Source organism: Mobula birostris, chromosome 10 (assembly GCF_030028105.1).
Source record: "Mobula birostris isolate sMobBir1 chromosome 10, sMobBir1.hap1, whole genome shotgun sequence".
NCBI classification, from domain to species: Eukaryota; Metazoa; Chordata; class Chondrichthyes; order Myliobatiformes; family Myliobatidae; genus Mobula; species Mobula birostris.
In genome coordinates this window covers 41,970,447-41,993,364 of record NC_092379.1, presented here as the reverse complement: position 1 = coordinate 41,993,364, position 22,918 = coordinate 41,970,447, and the positions used below count along the sequence as shown (strand labels likewise).

Sequence of the window (22,918 nt, the reverse complement as noted above, 5' to 3'; positions counted from 1 at the left end):
TGGGGAACAAGGAAATGGCAGATGAGTTGAACAGGTACTTTGGATCTGTCTTCACTGGGGAAGACACAAACAATCTCCCAGGTGTAATAGTGGCCGGAGGACCTAGGGTAACGGAGGAACTGAAGGAGATTCATATTAGGCAGAAAATGGTATTGGATAGACTGATGGGACTGAAGGATGGTAAATCCCCAGGGCCTGATGGTCTGTACCCCAGGGTACTTGAGGTGGCTCTAGAAATCTTGGATGCATTGGTAATTATTTTCCAATGTTCTATAGATTCAGGATCAGTTCCTGAGGACTGGAGGGTAGCTAATGTTATTCCACTCTTTAAGAAAGGAGGGAGAGAGAAAACAGGGAATTATAGACCAGTTAGCCTGACATCAGTGGTGGGAAAGATGCTGGAGTCCATTATAAAGGATGAAATAGCGGCACATTTGGATAGCAGTAACAGGATTGGTCCGAGTCAGCATGGATTTACGAAGGGGAAATCATGCTTGACTAATCTTCTGGAATTTTTTCAGGATGCAACTATGAAAATGGACAAGGGAGAGCCAGTGTACCTGGACTTTCAGAAAGCCTTTGATAAGGTCCCACATAGGAGATTAGTGGGCAAAATTAGAGCACATGGTATTGGGGGTAGGGTACTGACAGGGATAGAAAATTGGTTGGCAGACAGGAAACAAAGAGTAGGGATTAATGGGTCCCTTTCAGAATGGCAGGCAGTGACTAGTGGGGTACTGCAAGGCTCGGTGCTGGGACCACAGCTATTTATAATACATTAATGATTTAGATGAAGGGATTAAAAGTAACATTAGCAAATTTGCAGATGACACAAAGCTGGGTGGCAGTATGAAATGTGCGGAGGATGTTGAGATAATGCAGGATGACTTGGACAGGTTGGGTGAGTGGGCAGATGCAGTTTAATGCGGATAAATGTGAGGTTATCCACTTTGGTGGCAAGAACAGGAAGGCAGATTACTATTTGAAAGGTGTCAGGTTAGGAAAGGGGAAGTACAATGAGATCTTGGTGTCCTTGTTCATCAGTCACTGAAAGTAAGCATGCAGGTACAGCAGGCAGTGAAGAAAGCTAATGGCGTAACAAGGGGAGTTGAGTTGAGTATAGGAGCAAAGAAGTCCTTCTGCAGTTGTACAGGGCCCTGGTGAGACCACACCTGGAGTATCATGTACAGTTTTGGTCTCCAAATTTGTGGAAGAACATTGTTACTATTGAGGGAGTGTAGTCGAGGTTCACGCGGTTAATTCCCGGGATGGCGGGACTGTCATATGGTGAAAGATTGGAGCGAATGGGCTTGTATACACTGAAATTCAGAAGGATGAGAGGGGATCTGATTGAAACATACAAGATTATTAAGGGATTGGACACGCTAGAGGCAGGAAACATGTTCCCAATGTTGGGGGAGTCCAGAACCAGAGGCCACAATTTGAGAATAAGGGGCAGGCCACGTAGAACGGAGTTGAGGATAAACTTTTTCACCCAGAGAGTTGTGGATCTGTGGAATGCTCTGCCTCAGAAGGCAGTGGAGGCCAATTCTCTGGATGCTTTCAAGAAAGAGCTAGATAGAGCTCTTAATGATAGTGGAGTCAAGGGATATGGGGAGAAGGCAGGAACAGGGTACTGATTGTGAATGATCAGCCATGATCAAAGTGAATGGTGGTGCTGGCTCGAAGGGCTGAATGGCCTACTCCTGCACCTATTGTCTATTGATTGCTCTTGGCAAAGTTATCTACAGAAGTGGTCTGCCACTGCCTTCTTCTGGGCCAGTGTCTTTAAAAGACGGGTGACCCCAGTCATTATCAATACTCTGCAGAGATTGTCTGCCTGGCGTCAGTGGTCACATACCCAGGACTTGCGATCTGCACCGGCTGCTCATACGACTGTCCACCACCTACTCCCTGATCAGGGGGCTAACCAGGTGCTACATATTGTCCAAGGGTGACCTGCAGGCTAGAGGGGGGAAGGGGCACCTTACACCTCCTTTGGTAGAAACGTAACTCCGCCTGCCACCCAGAACTGCTCACAATACTCCAAGTGCGGTCTGACCAGTGCCTTATAAAGCCTCAGCATTACTTCCTTGGTGATATGTTCTAGTCCTCTTGAGCGCAGTCTAGCCCACAGTCCTCACTCCACCTCTGCATGCCTGCTGAATCCACCTCCTTTCCCCTTTGTTGCAGCTCTAAGCAGCAGGAGGAACTTCTGACACAAGAAAGTCTGCAGTTGCTGGAAATCCAAAATGCTGGAGGAACTCAGCAGGTCAGGCAGCATCTGTGGAAGGGAATAGACAGTCGACATTTCGGGCTGAGACCATTCATCGGGACTGGAAAGGAAGAGGAAGATGCCTGAATAAGAAGGTGAGGGGAGGAGAAGGAGGATAGCTGGGAGGTGATAGGTGAAGCCAGGTGGGTGGGAAAGGTCAAGGGCAGGAGAGGAAAGAATCTGATAGGAGCGCAGAGTGGACAACAGGAGAAAGGGAAGGAGCAGGGGCCACAGAAGGATGTAATAGGCACGTGAGAAGAAAGGAATGGAGGAAGGAATAGTGAAGAATGGGGGAGGGTCGAAATTTGTTTTCCAGAAGGAGGAATCGATATTCATACTGTCACGTTGGAGGCTACCCAGACACAATATAAGGTGTTACTCCTCCACCCTGAGGGTGGACTCACCTTGGCACGAGGAGGCCGTGGACTGACACCTGGGAATGGGAATCAGAATTAAAATCTTTGGCCACCAGAATGTCACGCTGGTGGCGGATGGCACAGAGGCGCTCGGCGGCTATGCCTGAGCAGTGGGAAAATGTGGAACTTTAAAATGTGCAGGGAATAGCAGCGATACATTGGAGGGGAGGTTTTTATAAAAGGATAGGAGAGGCTAACATTAAGATCGAGGATTAATTTTATGCACCAGATAAGTTTGCACGTATTTGGAATTCACTGCATGGTGTTGATCAGGGCATGACAGGCGACAAAATCCAACAATGTACAACAATTATACAGAATAAAGAAAAGAGATTCCGCAGGTGCTGGAAATCCAAAGTAACAGACACAAAATGCTGGAGGAACTCAGCAGGTCAGGCCGTATCTACGGAAAGGAATAAACAGTCAATGTTTCTGGCCAAGACACTCCATTAAAGAATCAGGAAGTAGACAAAGGTAAGCCAGAGGTTAAAGTTTGGATATGGAATATAATGTGCATAAATATATAAATACTAGTATGGATTTACAAAGTAGACAGCGTATCAAAATGTGGTTTATAGTGTTTACAGTTCAGTGCAGTGACAGGGTAATAGAGGGGGTTGGGGGTCGGTGGGGGAGTAACTAGGATGGTTGATCAGATGAACTGCCTGAGGGGAAAAAATCTTTTGAGATGGCATGAGGTCTCGTTTTCAGAAACCCAAGGTGATTTCCCGAAGGGAGCTTTTGGAAAAGTGAGTTTGCAGGGTGGGTACAGTCTTCAGTGATTTTCCTGCCCACTTCTTTATTCTGAACGCATACATCGGCTTCCCCTTCTGGGGAAATAGTCCTTCCCCCTTCCCTCTGCTTCTGTTTCCCACTCTGGCCTCTCACCTCTTCTCACCTGCCGGTCACCTTCCCCTGGGCACTCCTCCTCCTTCCCTTTCTCCCATGGTCCACTCTCCTCTCCTATCAGATTCCTTCCTCTCCAACCCTTCAACTTTCCCACCCACCTGGCTTTACCTATCACCTTCTAGCTATCCTCCTTCCCCTCCCTCCCCACACCTTTTTATTCCTTTCCAGTCCTGAAGAAGGGTCTCGGCCCAAAATGGCGACTGTTTGTTCATTTGCGTAAGAGGAGCAGAATTAGGCCATCTGGCCCATCGAAGCTGCTTTGCCATTTGATCACGACTGATCCCTTCCCATCTCAGCCTCAATATCCTGCCTTCTCCCCATAACCCCTCATGCCCTGACTAATCAAGGATCTATCAACCTCTGCCTTAAATATACCCGATGACTTGGCCTCCACTCCCATCTGTGGCGATGAATTCCACAGATTCACCACCCTCTGGCGAAAGAAATTTCTCGTCATCTCTGTTCTAAATGGGTGCTGCCTGGCCTGCTGAGTTCCCCCAGCACTTTGTGTGTGCAGCTGAATTTGACAGCAGGAATATTCATTAATTATCGTTGCCCAACGTGGCACTCTTCAGTCTTTCAGTCACCTGTACTCCCGCGACCACCAGATCTTAGGCAGCTGTTCCTTCTTTCGCGGCCTCTCTTCCTCCATGTCTTTCTGCCGGCCACAAGCTGCAAGGTTAATCATGCAGAGTGTATCATAAAGAAGATCCTCCTTCACCTCTTGATCAAGATTGGAGTCCATCACAGAGCTCAGGGAATGCTTAACCTGCAACATTAATAATTAAAAATTAATAGTGTTGGCCAAAAAGAACAACAGTCTACAAATCAGTGAATTCAAATGAATCAAGGGCAGTGGAAGTAGGCAAACAAACTGTCTTTGTTCTTACCACATGCTGAAAGGAGGTGGAGGTGGCCATTTTGTGAGACTGTCCTTGCACACCCTCCATTTTGTGAACTCTTCGATTCTAGCTCTGGGATTATCGAATCAGAGCAATTGAATGTGGACGCAAGGAGTTTCAGCTAACGACCGGCTAACCCGGGACCACTCTCAGACAAGCAGCTATTTATAATGTAAAGTGGCAGACTTGGAGAAGAAATCTACAACCTCATTAGGCTCAGTGCCTGGATCAGCTACCTTAGCTGCTTTGAACCAGGCCGAGTTGAAAAAAACAAAGGCACGGGTCTGGGGGTAAAGACCATTGAACAATGCTGGCTGGAGCCCTGGACCAGAGCCATTAAGAAGGTGACCCAGGTAGGGTGCCACTTCTCAGCCCAGTTTTGCATCCTATCAATGTCCTGCTGTAACCTCTGACAGCCCTCCACACTATCCACAACATCTCCAACCTTTGTGTCATCAGCAGATTTACTAACCCATCCCTCCACTTCCTCATCCAGGTCAATTGGTGGCCACCGGGAGGTCCCGTTTTTCTCTGGTGGATGGACTGTAGGTGCTCGTTGAAGCGGTTTCCCAAACTGAGCCGGGTCTCTCCGATATACAGGAAGCCACACCAGGAGCACCGGATACAACAGATGACCCCAACAGACTCACAGGTGAAATGTCGCCTCACCTGGAAGGACCGTTTGGCCCCGAATGGTAGTGAGGGAGGAGATCCAAGTGCAGGTGTGGCACTTCTCCTGGTGGCCACCAATTTTAATTCTACTTCCTATTCCCATTCCAACATGTCAGTCCATGGCCACCTCTACTGCCGCAATGAGGCCACACTCAGGTTGGAGGAACAACTCCTTATTCCGTCTGGGTGTGTCTGTGTGTGTGTGTGTGTGTGTGTGTGTGTGTGTGTGTGTGTGTGTGTGTGTGTGTGTTTGTGTGTGTGTGTGTGTGTTGCTTTGGATTGCCAGCCTCTGCAGATTTTCTCTTGTTTTTAATCACCCTCTGGTGTCTTCCTCTCTGGAACCATTTTAATGTGGATTTAACTATGGACAAATGCCAGGTCTTTGTCTATGGGAACTATCATAAACGACCATGGTCTTCCACCCATCTACAGATGCATATCTTCCATTGTGTCATAGTCTAAGAGCACTAAAAGACAGAAGTAGGCCATTTGGCCCATCTAGTCCATGCCAAAATATTATTCTGCCAATTCCTATCAATCTGCACCTGTACCATAGACCTCGATACCCCTGCCATCCACATACTTATCTAAACTTTTCTTAAATGTCGCATCCGCCACTTCCGCTGGCACACCCTCACCACTCTCTGAGTGAAGAAGATCCCTTTCATGTTCCCCTTAAACATTTCACCTTTCTCAATTAACCCATGACCTCTAGTTCTAGTCTCACCCATCCTCAGCAGCAAAAGCATGCTTCCATTTACTCTATGTTCCTCATGGTTTCGTACACCTTTATCAAATCTTCCTTGATTCCCTGTGCTCCAGAGAATAACTTTCCCTGTAACTCAGGCCCTCGAGACTCAGCAACATCCTTGTGAATATTCTCTGCTATCTTTCAAATCATTGATATCTTTCCTGTAGTTAGGTGACCAGAATACTCCAAAGTAGGCCTCACCAATATCTTCAAGAGCTTCAATCTAACAACTCAGCTTCTGTACTCAACAATTTGATTAATGAAGACCAATGTGCCAAAATCTCTCTTTATGAACCCATCTATCTGTTTCCACAGGGAGCAGATTTTGGGATAACAGTCAGAAAGTTGGTTTAACTTTTTTTTACTTCAAGGCTGTCATTGTCAAACTGCTTCTGCACTGTGTTCACTCTTCTACTCAAAGTCAAGTTCAAAGTAAATTTATTATCAAAGTACATATGACCATAGGCATATGTTGATTCACTAAGATTCACTTACTTGAGGACATTCACAGTATTTAAAAGGAATCAAACAAAACATCCAGAATAAATAAATAAACAAACAATAAATATCAAGAATATGAGATGAAGAGTCCTTCAAAGTGAGTCCATAGGCTGTGGGAGCAGTTCAATGCTGTGGTGAGTAAAGTTAAGCGAAGATATCCCCTTTGGTTCACGACCCTGTACCTTCTTCCTGATGGTTGAGTGGGGTAATAACTGTTCCTGAACAGTTCCATTGAACTGTTGCTGCTAAGTTAACAAATTTCACGACACATACCGGTGATAATAAACCTAATTCTAATTCTGATCATATATGCCAATCTGCAACTGTGCCACTAGTTCATCGACCTTATTCTGTACACTGCACATGTCCAAATATAACACCTTTTCGATAACAATAATAATGGAAAAGTGGAAAAAAAACAATAATAATGGGAAAAAACACAGTAAATATAAATACATTAGATAGCTTATATGCATAGCTTGACTGTATGTCCATAAAGTGACGCTGGGCACAGGAGTTTCTGTACATAAGGTGACTCTGACAGGAAATGATAAAGTAGTGGTGGTTGCGGGTATGTGGAGGGGTGGGTTAGCGGGTGGGGGTGTTGATCAGCCTCAGTACTTGGGGAATTACTGACTGACCATTACAGCGCTGGTGTTTAGGACAACGGTGAAGGTCCTCCATCTGTGGTGGTGTTCAGAGATTCCTTGATCATGCCCGTAGCTTCCGCTCGGTTTTCACTACTGTCGGACATGTAAATCCCAGGTGGAGACTCAGGAACACCGCCAGACTCAGATGTAGGAGGATTCTTCATTGCTGTTTGCGTAGCGGTTTTGTTTTAGTGGTCAGTGCTGGTAGTGCTGAGTTGAGCCCTCGAACCTGGAGGTCCGGTACACCGCTCTCAGTCTGGCCTCTACCCTTTGACCTGTTTGTCATGGGTGACCCTATCCAGAGCCAAAGCCTAAAGCCCCGGCTCCAGCGTGCAGACCTCTCCGGGTCATTGAGGCGCACAAGCCTCCAAACCCTACAACACGGTTGTGGTCCTTTTGGAGGACTGCTAGGGGAAAGTAACAGTTTTTGAGTCTGCTGGTCCTGGTGTGGATGCTACAGAGCCTCCTCCCTGATGGGAGTGGGGACAAACAGTGAGCAGGGTTGGTGGGATCCTTCACGATATTACTGGCCATCCCATCATGATGTTACATTTGCATGTTTTATGCGGTCACCTAAATTATCTGCTTAATCTTTATGTATCCCAGAGGCGCGCGTACCTTCATCAGCCAGGGTTTCAAGGTGTGGTCCAGCAGGATGTCAAAGCCGAGGAGCTGAAAGCAAGCACTCCCAGACACGTGATTTGGGAAGCAGGTGAAGGAGGTGTTCCTCAGGGCCGGATACACAGACAGAATGGTTTTGATGATCACGTCTTCAATACTGCTCCACAGCACCTCCAGGTCATAGGCATTGCTCTCCATGTACTGGTTAAAGAAAGACAGCTTTCTGCAAGGAACAACATTTTACACAGCCGTCAGTTCTAATCTATCGCAGGCCACCGTTCATCCATCGGATGGCATTGCCGAGTGACTTCGCTGATCAAGTACTCTGCCCCACCATTTGTGTTATTGTGTGACAGGTCAATAGCACTGCAAGCCACAAGATAGACTGCGTATCCATTGAAGGAAATATCAGCTCTCTTGATTAATTTCCCCCCTTTTTGACAGGATTTATTGGAAGTGATTTCTTGCCGATTCATAGTTGCCTTTGAAAAGGTTGACCGCACCCTGAACCCACGATATTCCATCTTGTGAAGTTGTCTGGTGGTTTACATTCACAGTCAGAAAGCACTGCAGTAAACAAACAGGCCCTTTGGCCCATCTAGTCCATGCTGAATCATTAATCTGTCTGGTCCCATTGACCGGCACCCAGTCTGTAGCCCTGCCATCCATGTACAAATTTATCTTAAATGTTGAAATCACACCTCCATCTATCTCTTCTGCTGGCAGCTTGCTCCATACTCTCACCACCCTCCGAGTGAAGAAGTTTCCCTTCATGTTCCCCTTAAACTTCTCACCTTTCACCCTTAACCCACGAGCTCTAGTTCTTGTCTCACCCTCCCAAGCTCCGTGTAACAAGCCTGACGTAACGAATCAGTGTTTCTAGAGTCATTGTCATAGAAAAGTACAGCACAGGAACAGGCCTTTTGGCCCATCTAGTCCATGCCAAAACCTGCTAAACTGCCCACACCCATTGACCTGCACCAGGATCATAGTCCTCCATCCTATCCAAACTTCGCTGAAACGTTGAAACCGAGCACGCATGCAGCACTTGTGTTGCCAGCTCATTCCACACTGGTCACCACCATCTGAGTGAAGACGTTTCTCCTCATGTTTCCCTTAAACTTTTCACCTTTCACCCTAACCCATGATCCCTGGTTGTGGTCACACTCAACCTCAGTGGAAAAAGCCTGCTTGCATTTACCCTATCTCTACCCCTCATAATCTTGAATATTTCTGTCAAATCTCCTCTCAACCTTCTACATTCTGAGGAAGAAAGTCCTAACCTATTCAATCTTTCCTTATAACTCAGGTCCTCCAGACCCAGCTACATTTTTGTAAATTTTTCCTCTACTCTTTCAACCTTATTTACTATACATCTTTCCTGTAGGTAGGTGACCAGAACTGCATACGATACTCCAAATTAGGCCTCACCAATGTCTTACACAACTTCAACATAACATCCCATCTCTTGTACTCGATATATTGATTTATGAAAGCCGATGTGACAACAGCTTTCTTTCTACCTGTGACACTACTTTCAACGAATTTTGGACCTCTATTCCCAGATCCCTTTGTTCTACCGCACTCCTCAGTGCCCTACCATTCACTGTGTAAGACCTTCCCCGGCTGGTCCTACCTAAATGTAACACCTCGCACTTGTCTGCATTGATTTTCAGCTGCCATTTTTTCAACCCATTTTTCCAGCTGATCCAGATCCTTCTGCAAGCCATGACCGCCTTCCTCACTGTCCACTATATCCTCAAACGTGGTGTCATCTGCAAATTTACTGATCAGGTAACTACATTATCATCCAGAACACTGATAGAGATGACAAACAACAATGGGCCCAGCACTGGTCCCTGCAGCACACCACTGGTCACAGGCCTCCAGTCAGAGAGGCAAACCTCTACTACCCCTCTCTGGCTTCTCCCACAAAGCCAATGTCTAATCCAATTTACAACCTATGCTGAATGCCAAGCAACTGAACCCTCTTGACCAACCTCACATACGGGACCTTGTCAAATGCCTTGCTAAAGTCCATGTAGACAACATCCACTGCTTTGCCTTCATCCGCTTTCCTGGTAACTTGCTCAAAAAACTCTCCAGGATTGGTTAGACATGACTTACCATGCACAAAGCCATGCTGACTATCCTGAATCAGTCCCATGTCTATCCAAATCCTCATATATCCAGTCCCTTAGAATACTTTCCAATAACTATCCCACTACTGATGACAGACTGAGCAGTCTGTAATTTCCTGGTCTATGTTTAGAACCTTTCTTGTCACTAAGAATTATTTAAATATCTCTGCTAGGGCCCCTGCAGTTTCTGCACTAGCCTCCCCCCAGGGTCTGAGGGAACACTTTGTCAGGCCCTGGGGATTTACCCACTCTGATTTTCCTCAGGACAGCAAGCATCTCCTTCTCTGTAATCTGCATAGGGTCCATGAATTTACGGCCCATTGCAAGCAATGGTAAGGCCACAGCAGTGTTGTAGGCCTCAAATATGAAGAGGAAATGGGAGATTTCCCTCACTAAAGAGCTTTTAAACAACAGCTCAATAGTTGCCATGTCTTACAGACCTTTATTCCAGATTTATCCGATCACTTATGTAAATTTGTCTGCCTTCATGGGATTTAGCTCACATTTCTTTTTTCTAGGTCCATGGTTCTTGCTGGACACGAAATACCAGATTGGGACGATCCCAATTAGCAGGACATCCTAAGAGATATTCCAGTCCAGGGACATTCCCTGTGGCAAGGGACGTAGAATTGACTCCTGCTCATTACTGTCATTATTTATTCATCATTAATAATGACTCCTGTCTGCAGATTTGAATGAGAGAGTGTTTAGCATTGTCTTTCCACTCACTTTTATCTGTCATTTCAGTCACGGTCCAGTCAGTTGACTCCTCATTTCTGTTCATTTCCTTTTCCCCGTGTTTTACCTCCTTGACTAAGGCACCTGATTCCCATCCGAACTGGAAACATAATAACTCCGGCTTATATCTACTTGGGACTGGACCGTCACCTCAGCCAGTGCGGCAAAGCACGTTCCGGGCCACTAAGAATAGTCGACTCTAAGTTGCTTCGGTGCCTGGGGTTGCTTTGGGAATTCTGTTGTCTCGTGTCCAGTTGAGTATTGCCGGCCGTTTGCTGCTATTTCAAGTCAAGATACGAACGGACCGTCATTGTTTGGTTTTGTAGTTTCGTGTCCTGCTGAGTATTGCTGGCCGTTTGCTGCTACTCCGAATCAAGATATAAATTGTCTGTTGTTGTTTGGTTTTGTTGTTCTGTGTCCAAGTCTGGGCTCCGTATCCGAGTCCGAGTCCAAGTCCGGGCTCCGTGTCCCAGTCCCAGTCCAAGTCCAAGTCTGGGCTCCGTATCCGAGTCCGAGTCCGAGTCCGGGCTCCGTGTCCGAGTCCGGGCTCCGTGTCCGAGTCCGGGCGCTCCGTGTCCGAGTCCGAGTCCGTGTCCGGGCTCCGTGTCCGAGTCCGGGCTCCGTGTCCGAGTCCGAGCCCGAGTCGGAGTCCGGGCTCCGTGTCCGAGTCCGAGTCTGAGTCCGGGCTCCGTGTCCAAGCTGCATAACCAAGCTCTGGGTCCAGGCTACTCCGGTTTGTTGTCCATGTAAGCATCTAATCCTCACTCTCCGGCCTTCCTCGCAACTATTAATAAACACACTTCTGTTAATTCTACCTCCGTGTCGATGTTCTGCACTTGGGTCCACTTCCAGTCGTCCATTGCAACAATTTCAGCTTCACTCCGTTCCTTAAGGTTGTTATAGCCATGGGGTGGTAATGGGGACGAGCTCCCGCTGCCTATTAAATGCTCCCAATGGCGAGTGCCTCAATATTGCCTCTGACAACCAAGTCACAGCTCCTGGCCTTCACGTGTGGCTTAGCTACTAAGCCCGGATATGGAGAGCAAGCTGTTGCCCATGTAGCAAGCTCCCCATCTCCACGCAGTTGATGAACCCAAAGGAACGGCAGAGAGCAACACAGCCTGGTACCAGCAGCATCGCAGGAGTTGCCAGTCAGTGTTGAACTCAACGTGGGACTGCCGCAGATGTTCTCCCTCAGGGTTTACTCCTGAAGCCTTCCCTATGAGTGGGTGTAGTCGCAGGGCAATGGGAGGTTTGAGATCAGAGTTTTCCTTCTCCTAGATGAGGGGCCAGCCATGGTTGATGAGTCCCATCTGCCTGAAGCGACTGGATTTAAGATGCCATTAACTCACCTTTGCCCCTTCTCCTGTCAGTAGAAATGATTCTGCCCAGCTTAGTGGCTAAGCCACATGTGAAGGCCAGGAGCTAGACTTGGTTGTCAGAAGTTACTGGAGGGCATGGTACAGGATTCTAGGACAAGAGGGCGTGACTTCAGGATTGAAGGACGTCCATTTAGAACTGAGATGCAGAGAAATTACTTTAGTCAGAGGGTGGTAAATCTGTGGAATTTGTTGCCATGAGCGGCTGTGGGGGCCAAGTCATTGAGTTCATTTAAGGCAGAGATAGATAGATTCTTGATTAGCCAGAGTATGGGGTGAAAGCAGGGGAGTAGGGATGACTGAAAGAATTGGATCAGCCCATGATTAAATGGCAGAGCAGACTCAATGGGCCAAATGGCCCACTTCTGCCCCTATATCTGACGGTCTTATAGCATGCCATTGGGAGCATTCCGCCAGTTATGACAACCTAAAGTAGTGGCAACAGAGTTAAGGGCTTCACTAAGCTGCTGCTGTGTGCCCCTTCCTTCTACAATGTGCCTGCTCGCTAAGGTTGTTGCGTGAATGAAGCCAGCGAAGAAAATTACTGGTAGATACAAAGCAGCTTCTTTATTCGACAAAGCAAGGTAGAGAAGGCATTTTATGGAGACACTTCTGGTCGAAAGGTCTGGCCGGCCTGACGTGGGGCTCGATATTTTATGTGCCAAACGGCAAAGGGCAACTCCATACATACAACACATGGACAATGTTTTCTTTGAAACTACATTCGACCTTCACGCCTCCTGATTCACAGCCACACCACACACATCCAAATGAATTTTAATCACCATTGTCGGCTGGGATTCATGGGTTTTAGGAACCCATTGTTCAGAGCTGGCCACATGTTCGGACTTGGTCACGTGTTGGCATGTGGTTAAAGTGTCCCTCTAGTGATCTGAAGGTCGCTAGTTCGAGCCTTGGCCGAGGCAGCGTGTTGTGTCCTTGAGCAAGGTACTTAACCACACATTGCTCTGCATTAACACCACTGCCAAGCTGTATGGGTCCTAATGCCCTTCCCTTGGACAACATCGGTGAGACAGAAGGGAGACATGCAGCATGGGCAACTGCTGGTCTTCCATACAACCTTGCCCAGGCCTGAGCCCTGGAAAGCTTCCAAGGTGTAAACTTCCAAGGGGAACCTTCCATGGTCTCACAAGACAGACGCCTACATATAAAGTTCAGATCTGCACTCCAAATAAAATCCACAACACATATTCAGATATGAAGACTGGTAGCCAAATTCAATTGCTAAATGTCTATGTCCTAACCCCAAAAATCACTCCAACGCTGACCTTCTATAATGTGCCTGCTTGTGGTGAAGGGTGCACCCTGCTGCATATGGTCTCACCTTTTACTGCCTTTCTTTTCATCCGGGACAAAGTTCATGATACGCTTGTTGATGGCGTAATTGGTGAGGTGCATGCAGACGTCATCCTGTGAGAGAGGCAGAAGATAAAGATGTTGGTTTCTCAGTCAGGGACATTGCCCTCAGTTATTGCGTCACACTAACGCCACCCCAGCCAGATGCTGCTCAAATGCTATTTTCCTCATTCCCCTCAGCTTCACTTTTCCTGCGGTGATGAAGAGCAGTCGGCAGGTGGCAAGAAGGTGAAACTGAAGGAAGCCTTGCATCTTAAAGCAGTTTTTGCAGCCCCAAAACATCGCCAAGTCAAAGGATCGCTCACCTGAAGCGCAGTGCAGAAGGATGGGTGCTGTCAGTCAGAGCAAGGATGTGAGGCTGAGGCTTTATAACTCAGACCGAACTTTGGAGTATTGTGAGCAGTTCTGAGCCCCTTATCTAAGAATTGGTGAGCTGGTATTGGAGAGGGTCTGGGGGAGGTTCACGAGAATGAAAGGGTTGTCATTTGAGGAGCATTGCTCCCTCTAGGCCTGTACTCGCTGAAGTTTAAAAGGATGATGGGGGATCTCAACGAAACCATCAAATATTGAAAATCAATGTGGAGAGGATGTTTCCTGTAGTGGGAGGGGGGACGGCTGTCTCTAAGAGCAGAGGGCAAAGCCTCAGAATAGAAGAACTTCCCTTTAGGGCAGAGGTGAGGAATTTCTTTAGCCAGAGGGTGGTGAATCTGTGGAATTTGCTGCCACGGACCGCTGTGGAGGACAAGTCATTGAGTGTATTTAAAGCAGAGGTTGATAGGTTCTTGTTTAGTCAGGGCATCAAAGGTTAACAGGAGAAGGCAGGAGAAAACAGTCGAGAGGGATAATAAATCAGCCATCCTGAGCACAATCCTCCCCACTTTCGAGGACATCTTCAAAAGGCAACATCCATCTTGAGGGAGCCTCGCCACCCAGGTAAAGCCTCTTTTCATTTCTACCGTCAGGGAGGAGACACACACTCAACAATTCAGGAACAGATTGCTCCCCTCCGCCATTAGATTTCAGAATGAACAATGAACCCATGTACAGTACCTCAATAACATTTGTCTCTTGGTCTTGTTTTGCACAACTTATTTAATTTTTAAAATATATTTCTTTTTGTAATTTATAACTTTCATTATTACGTACTGCAATGTACTGCTGCCGCATAACCTCAAATTTCATGGCAAATGACAATGATAGTAAACTTGATTCTGATTCCAATTCTGGTTATGAAATATGGGCTGAGTTTTTCTTTTCGGAGTAGTCCACGTCACAAGATTGTAAGATGTAGGAGCAGGATTGGGCCATTTGACCCATCCAGTCTTGTCTGACATTTCGTCATGGCTGATCTATTTTCCTCTCAGCCCCAATCTCTGTATCCATTTATGCCCTGACTAATCAAGAACCTAACAAGCTCTGCCTTAAGTATACCCGACGACTTGGCCTTCACAGCATGTAGTAACGAATTCTACAAATTAAAGAAATTCCTCCTCATCTCTGTTCTAAATCAACGTCCCTCTACTCTGAGGCTGTGTCCTCTGGTCTTGGCCTCCCCCACTATAGGAAACATCCTCTCCACATCCACTCTGTCAATGCTTTTCAACATTCAATAGGTTTTGATAAGATTTCACACCCTCCCCCAACACCTCATTCTTTTAAATTCCAGTCAGTTAAGGCCCAGAGCCATTAAATGTTCCTCATATAATAAGCCTTTCAATCCCAGAATCATTTTTGTCAACCTCCTTTCAACCCTCTCCAGTGTCACCATATCCTTTCTGGGGCCCAGAACAGCTCACAATACCCCAAGGGAGGGAGGCCTCGCCAGTGCCTTCTAAAGCCTCAAGGAGGAGAAACCCTGCAGATGCTGGAAATCTGAGCAACACACACACAATACTGGAGGAACTCAGCAGGCCAGGCAGCATCTATGGGAAACAGCAAGAGGTTGATGTTTCAGACCAAGACCCTTCATCAGGACAGATGAGCAGTTACAGCAAGAAGGTGGGGGGGGAGGAGAGGAAGGAGTACAAGGTGGCAGGTTATGGGTGAAACCTGGAGGGGGAGGGGGTGAAGTAAAGAACTGGGAAGTCAATTGGTGAAAGAGATAAAGGGCTGGAGAAGGGGGAATCTGATAGGAGAGGACAGAAGACTTTGGAAGAAAGGGAAGGGGGGGAGCATCAGTAGGAGGTGATTGGCAGGTAAGGAGATGAGGTGAAAGAGGGAAACAGGAATGAGAATGATAAAGTTGGGGGCAATTACCAGAGGTTAGAGAAATCGACATTCATGCCATCAGGTTGGAGGCTACCCAGACGGAATACAAGGTGCTGCTCCTCCAACCTGAGTGTGGCCTCATCGTGGCAGTCGAGGACTAACATGTCAGAATGGGAATGGGAAGTAGACTTGAAATGGGTTTTTCTGACAGACGGAGTGTAGGTGCTCTGCAAGGCGGTCTCCCAATCTGCGTCGGGTCTCACTGACATACAGGAGGTCACACCAAGAGCATCAGATACAGTAGATGAACCCCAACAGACTCACAGATGAAGTTTTGCCTCCTGAATGGCAGTGAGGACGAGGTGTAGTGTTAGGTGCAATGCTTGTTCCACCCGCTTGCCCTACACCTCCTCTCTCACTTCCATTCAGGGCCCCAAATACTCCATAGATGCTCCTGGGCCTGCTGAGTTCTTCCAGCATTCTGCGAGTGTTCCATATAAAACATTATATCCTTGTTTTTATGTTCTATTCCTCTCAAAATGAATGCTAACACCTTCCTTATCACTGAGTTAACCAACAAAAACCTCTGATTTTTGAGTTTTCTCTCCAGTCATACAATTGTCTATGCTTTTAAGTTTTCTACCGAAGTGCATGACCATACACTTCCCAACACTGTTTTCCGTCTGCCACCTCTTTGCATATTCTCCTACACTGTCTAAATCCTTCTGCACCTCTCTGCTTCCTCCATACTACCTGCACCCCCCACCCCCACCGATCTTCGGATCGTTCGCTAACTTAGCCTCGAAGCCATCAACTCCATCATCGAAATCCTTGATATATAATGTAAAAAGAAGTGGTTCCAACATAACATCCCAACTTCTGTACTCAATACCTTGACTTATGAAAGCCAGTGTGCCAAAAGCTCTCTTTACGACCCTACCCACCTGTGATTTCTTTTTCAAGAAGTTACGGATCTCTCTGTTTCAATGCATTTCTCAGTCCTAACGTTCACAGTGTTAAATTCTCTGTACTACCATAAAATCATAAGTCACAGGAGCAGAATTAGGCCATTTGGCTCATCGTCAGCTCCGCCATTCAATCATGGCTGATCCTTTTCCTCCCCTCCTCAACCCCAACACACAGCCTTCTCCCCGTAACCTTTGGTGCCACGGCCATTGAAGAACTGATCAATTCCTGCCTTAAATACACCCAACGACCTGTCCTCTACAGCTGCCTGTGGTAACAAATTCCACAAATTCACCACCCTTTGACTGAAGAACTTTCTCCGCATCTCTGATTTAAGCGGATGCCCTTCTACCTTGAGGTTCTGCCCTCTTGTCCTAGACTCCCCCACCATGGGAAACATTCTTTCCACATCTACTCTGCCTAGGACTTTCAATATTCGAAAGGTTTCAATCAGATCCCCTCTCATCCTTCTAAATTCCAGCGAGCACAGGCCCAGATACATCAGATGTTCCTCATATGTGAACCCTTTCATTCCCAGATTCATCCTTGTGCACCTCCTCTCAACCCTCTCCAATGCCAGCACATCTTTTCTTAGATAAGGAGCCCAAAACAGTTCACAGTGCTTAAGGTGAGGCCGCAGCAGTGCCTTATAAAGCCTCAGCATCCTGTCCCTGCTCTTGTATTCTAGACCTCTTGAAATGAATGCTAACATTGCATTTGCCTTCCTCACCACTGACTCAACCTGCAAGTTACCCTTTAGGGTGTTCTGTACAAGGACTCCCAAGTCCCTTTGCATCACAAATTTTTGAATTTTTCTTCCCATTTAGAAAATAATCTGAACATTTATCTCTTACTACCAAAATGCACAACTATGCATTTTCCAACATTGTATTTCATTTGCCACTTTCTTGCCCATTCTCCTAATCTATCTGTCCTTCTGCATCCTACCTGCTTCTTCCACACTACCTGCCCCTCCACCAATCTCCGTATCATCTGCAAACTTGCCATCTATTTCACCATCTAAGACATTTATATACAGCATAAAAAGAAGTGGTCCAATACCGACCCCTACGGAACACCACTACTCACTGGCAGCCATCCAGAAAGGGATCCTTTTATTCCCACTCGCTGCCTCCGACTAATTAGCCAATGCTCTAACCATGTTAATAACTTCCCAGTAATACCATGGGCTCTTAACTTGGTAAGCAGCCTCATGTGTGGCACCTTCTGAAAGCCCAGATATACAACGTCCACTGCGTCCCCTTTATCTATCCTACTTGTAATCTCCTCAAAGAATTCCAACAGGTTTGTCAGACAGTATTTTCCCTTAAGAAAACCATGTTGACTTTGTCCTATCTTGTCCTGTGTCACCAAGTACTCTATAGCCTCATCCTTAACAATCATCTCCCACATCTTCCCAACCACTGAGGTCAGGCTGACTGGTCTATAATCTCCTTTCTGCTGCCTCCCTCCTTTCTTAAAGAGTGAAGTGACATTTGGAATTTTCATACCAGAGTCCAATGATTTTTGAAAGATCATTACAAATGCCTCAACACTCGCTACCACTACCTCTTTCAAACCCCCAGTTTGCAGTTCATCTGGTCCAGGTAAAAAAAGTACCTTTTGGTCTTTCAGCTTTTTGAGCACCTTCAACCTTGTAATAGAAACTGCACTCACTTCTCTTCCCTCACACTCTTCAAATCTGGCACACTGCTAGTGTCTTCCACAGTGAGAACTGGTGCAAAATACTTACCTAGTTCATTTGCCACCTCTTGTCCCCCGTTATTATTTCTCTGGGCTCAGTTTCCAGCGGTCCTATATCAAATCTCATTTCTCCTTTATCTTTTATATACTTGAAAATGCTTTTTCTATCAACTTTGATATTATCTGCTAGCTTGCTTTCATATTACATCTTTTCCCTCCTAATGATTCTCTTAGTTGCTCTCTCTAGGGTTTTAAAAGCTTCCCAGCCTTCTTTCTTCCCACTAATTTTTCCTCTGTTGTATACCCTCTCTTTTGCTTTTACATTAGTTTTGACTTCCCTTGTCAGCTACGGTTGTAGCATTTTGCCATTCGAGTATTTCTTTGTTTTTGGAATACATTCATCCTGCACCTTCCCCATTTTGTCCCAGAAACTTGTGCCATTGCTGCTCTGCTGTCTTCCCTGCCAGCATCTCCTCCCAATTTACTCTGGCCAATTCCTCTCTCATACCTTTACTTTACTTTCCTTTCCAATTTCCTTTTCTCCACTGAAATATCGCTACATCAGACTCTACTTTCTCCCTATCTGAATCATATTGTGTTCACTGACTCCTAAGGGTTCCTTTACCTCAAGCTTCCTAATCGCCTCCAGTTCATTACATAACACCCAATCCAGTGTAGGTGATCCCTTAGCAGGCTCAATGACAAACTGCTCTAAAAATCCATCTCTTAGGCATTCAACAAACTCACTCTCTTGAAATCCATTACCGACCTAATTTTCCCAATCGAGCTGCATGATAAAATCTCCCATGACTACCATAACGTTACCCTTTTGAAACACCTTTTTCCATTTCCTGTTGTAATCTGTGCTCCATGTCTCAGCTACTGTTGGGAGGCCTGTATATAACTGCCATTACCCTTGCAGTTTCTTATCTGAACTCACAAGGATTCAATATCTTCTGATTCTATGCCACACCCTTCTGCTGATTTGATGCTGTTCTTTACCAGCAGAGCAACACCACCCCCTCTGCCTACCTTCCTATCCCTCCGATACAATGCGTAACCTCATGTGAATATGATTTTGATATCAACATTTAAGAGAAGTTTGGATGGGAGGGGTATGGAGAGCTATGGTCCGGGTGCAGGTTGATGGGATTTGGCAGATTAAATGGTTTGGCACCAACTAGACGGGCCAAAAAGCCGGTTTCTGTGTTGTACTTTTCTATGACTCTATTGCTTTTTCTTGAAATCAAGGCAGATTAACTCCGGGCAAGATGCAGGGCCAATAACCCTGGCTAGATATATCCTTGAGTGTTATATCGGACAACTTCCCATTTTCAATCTGACTTACGATGGAATCATCAATTTTCTTCAATATTTAGGAGGATTACCAGGATACTGCCTGGATTGGATTATGAGGATAGAAACACAGAAAACCTACAGCACAACACAGGTCTTCGGCCCACAAAGCTGTGCCAAACATGTCCTTACCTTAGAATTACCTAGGCTTATCCATAGCCCTCTATTTTTCCAAGCTCCATGTATCCATCCAGGAGTTTCTTAAAACAGTGGTCCCCAACCACCGGGCCGCGGAAAGGTACCAGGCCACAAAGCATGTGCTACCGGGCCGCGAGGAAATGATATGATTTGGCAATATGAAACGATATGAGTCAGCTGCACCTTTCCTCATTCCCTGTCACACACTGTCGAATTTGAACAACCCCCACCCCCCACACCGTTGGCCGGTCCGCAAGAATATTGTCAATCTTAAACCGGTCCGCGGTGCAAAAAAGGTGGGGACCCCTGTCATTTCCGCCTCCACCACCACAGCCGGCAGCCCATTCCACTCACTCACCACTCTCTGAGTAAATAAATTACCCCTGACATCTCCTCTGTACCTACTTCCAAGCACATTAAAGCTATGCCCTCTCGTGCTAGCCATTTCAGCCCTGGGAAAAAGCCTCTGACAATCAATGCCACTCATCATCTTAAACACCTCTATAAGGTCACCTCTCATCCTCCATCGCTCCAAGGAGAAAAGGCCGAGTTCACCTATTCTCATAAGGCATGCTCCCCAACATCCTTGTAGATCTCCTCTGCACCCTTTCTATGGTTTCGACGTCCTTCCTGAATTGAGCACAGTACTCCAAGTGGGGTCTGACCAGGGTCCAATATAGCTGTAACATTACCTCTCGGCTCTTAAACTCAATCCCACGATTGGTGAAGGCCAATGCACCGTATGCCTTCTTAGCCACAGAGTTGAGATAGGTTGAGAAAGCTATGGCTTTTCTCCCTGGAGTGAAGGAGGATGAGAGGTGACTCCATAGAGGTGTAGAAACTGATCAGAGGCATAGATGGAGTGGATAGCCAGGGAAATGCTAAAGCAAGAGGGTATCGGAGGAAAGTATGGGGAAGGGGGAGGTCAGAGGTAATCTTTTTACACAAAGAGCAATGGGTGTGTGGAATGCACTGCCAGTGGCACTGGTAGAGGCAGATACATGAGAGGCATTTAAGAAACACTTAGATTGCCACATGGATAGAAACATAGGAAACCTACAGCACAACACAGGCTCCTCAGCCCACAAAGTTGTGCTGAACATGTCCCTACCTTAGAAGTTACTAGACTTCCCCATAGCCCTCTATTTTTCTAAGCTCCATCTACCTACCCAAAAGTCTCTTAAGAGACCCTATCGTATCCGCCTCCACCACTCTTTCTGGCAGCCCATTCCACGGACTCACCACTTTCACTAAAAAAACCTACCCCTGACATCTCCTCTGTACCTACTCCCAAGCACTTTAAACCTGTGTCCTCTTGTGGCAACCATTTCAGCACTGGGAAAAAGCCTCTGACTATCCACACGATCAATGCCTCTCATCATCTTGTACACCTCTATCAGGTCACCTCTCATCTTCCGTTGCTCCAAAGAGAAAAGGACGAGTTCACTCAACCTGTTTTCATCAGGCATGCTCCTCAATCCAGGCAACATCCTTATAAATCTCCTCTGCACCCTTTCCATGGCTTCCACATCTTTCCTGCAGTGAGGCAATCAGAACTGAGCACAGTACTCCAAGTGGGGTCTGACCAGGGTCTTATATAGCTGCAACATTACCCCTCGGCTCCTAAATTCAATTTCACGATTGATGAAGGCCAATACACCGTATGCCTTCTTAACCACAGAGTCAACCTGCACAGCTGCTTTGAGCGTCCTATAACAGTGTCGGGAAGTTTATGGTCATACACTTTGGCAGAAGGAACAAAAGGGTAGACTATTTTCTAAGCAGGCGGAAAACCCAAAAACCTGAGGTGCAAGGGATGAGAGAGCCTTCATGCAGGGTTCCCTAAAGGTTAGTTTGCAGGTTGAGTCTGTGGTGATGATGGTAAATGCAATGTTAGCATTCATCTCGAGAGGACTAGAATATAAAAACAAGGAGTTAATGTTGAGGCTTTATAAAGCACTGGTGAGGCCTCACGGAGTATCGTGAGCCCTTATCCAAGAAAGGATAAGCAGACATTGGAGAGGGTTCAGAGGCGGTTCACCAGAATGACTACAGGAGGAGCGCTTGATGGTTCTGGGCCCGTACGCATGAGAATTTAGAAGACTGAGAGGCCATCTCATTGAAACCTATTGAATGTAGACGGGCCTAGCTCCCCCACAGCAAGCCAGGACGGAGATAATGAGGGGGAATCGGTGACTCTGTCCTTGATTCTGAGAGAGATTCGCGAGTTCCAACAAGATAACGGCAAACAGCTGGAAGATATTAAAGGAGAAATAGTAAAAACTAACTCACAGATAGATGAAGCCGAAGCGAGGATTGTTGGAATTGAAGAGAAGCTACAAAACGCAGAGGAAGTGATAGCAGAAATGCTGAAGCTGCAAGACCAGCTCCAGTGGAAACTAATAGATCAAGAAGGCCGCTCGAGAAGGGAAAATGTGAGGATTTACGGAGTTCCCGAAGGAACTGAAGGTAAACCCGGATTGATGATTCCCTTCGTGGAGAAGCTACTTAGAGAGAACCTTGATATACCGGCCGCAAAAGACCTACAGATAGAAAGAGCTCACCGCGCGTTGGCACCACAGCCTCCAGCAGGCGCCCAGCCCAGATCGATTCTGGTCAGATTTCTCAGTTACAGAACGAAGGAAGAGGTGCTTAGAAGGGCATGGCAAAAGAAAGGTTTCATGTGGAACAACTGTAAAATCAGTTTAGACCACGACTACGCACCGGGGATTCTTGCCAGACGGAAGGAATATACGGAAACATGGAGAGTCCTGAAGGAAAACAACATCAGATTCCAGACCCTGTATCCAGCTGGCTGAGAGTCTTTTACGACGAAGGGACAAAAACTTACGCTACAGTGGAGGAGGCAACATTGGACCTGGCGGACCGGGGACTACCGATTAAAGTTATCACCTAACCGGAGTCGCTACTGGAGAGGATTCGGCAGAAGTCGTGGCAGTTAGTGCGGCGAGGACGCTCCACACGAACCAGAGTGTCAAACTACAAGGAAAAGCTGCAAGTATTCAGACGCAAATGTACAGAGAACACAGATTAATTAAGAGAAATGACTGAAAAGAGTAAATCGGACTTAAAGGTAAAATGAAAACTGGTAACTGAAAATAAACTAGACGGAATAACTTGAATGATAGCAATATGGTCGAGACATAAATAGGAGAGAATTCTCTATGATTATTCAAACTGCTGAGGGCCCTCT

The 22,918-nt window shown here is 46.5% G+C and overlaps 1 protein-coding gene across 1 annotated transcript in view; it reads right to left on the bottom strand.

Annotated features, from left to right (window-relative positions):
• LOC140203623 (tubulin polyglutamylase ttll6-like) overlaps positions 1-22,918 on the bottom strand; it is a 43,593-nt gene that overhangs the window by 5,091 nt on the left and 15,584 nt on the right. The window contains exons 4-6 of the mRNA XM_072269671.1: positions 13,301-13,386; positions 7,695-7,920; positions 4,188-4,369 (exon numbers count right to left, since the gene is read on the bottom strand). Coding sequence (XP_072125772.1) covers positions 4,188-4,369; positions 7,695-7,920; positions 13,301-13,386 — 494 coding nt within the window. The remainder of the gene's footprint in view (positions 1-4,187; positions 4,370-7,694; positions 7,921-13,300; positions 13,387-22,918) is intronic.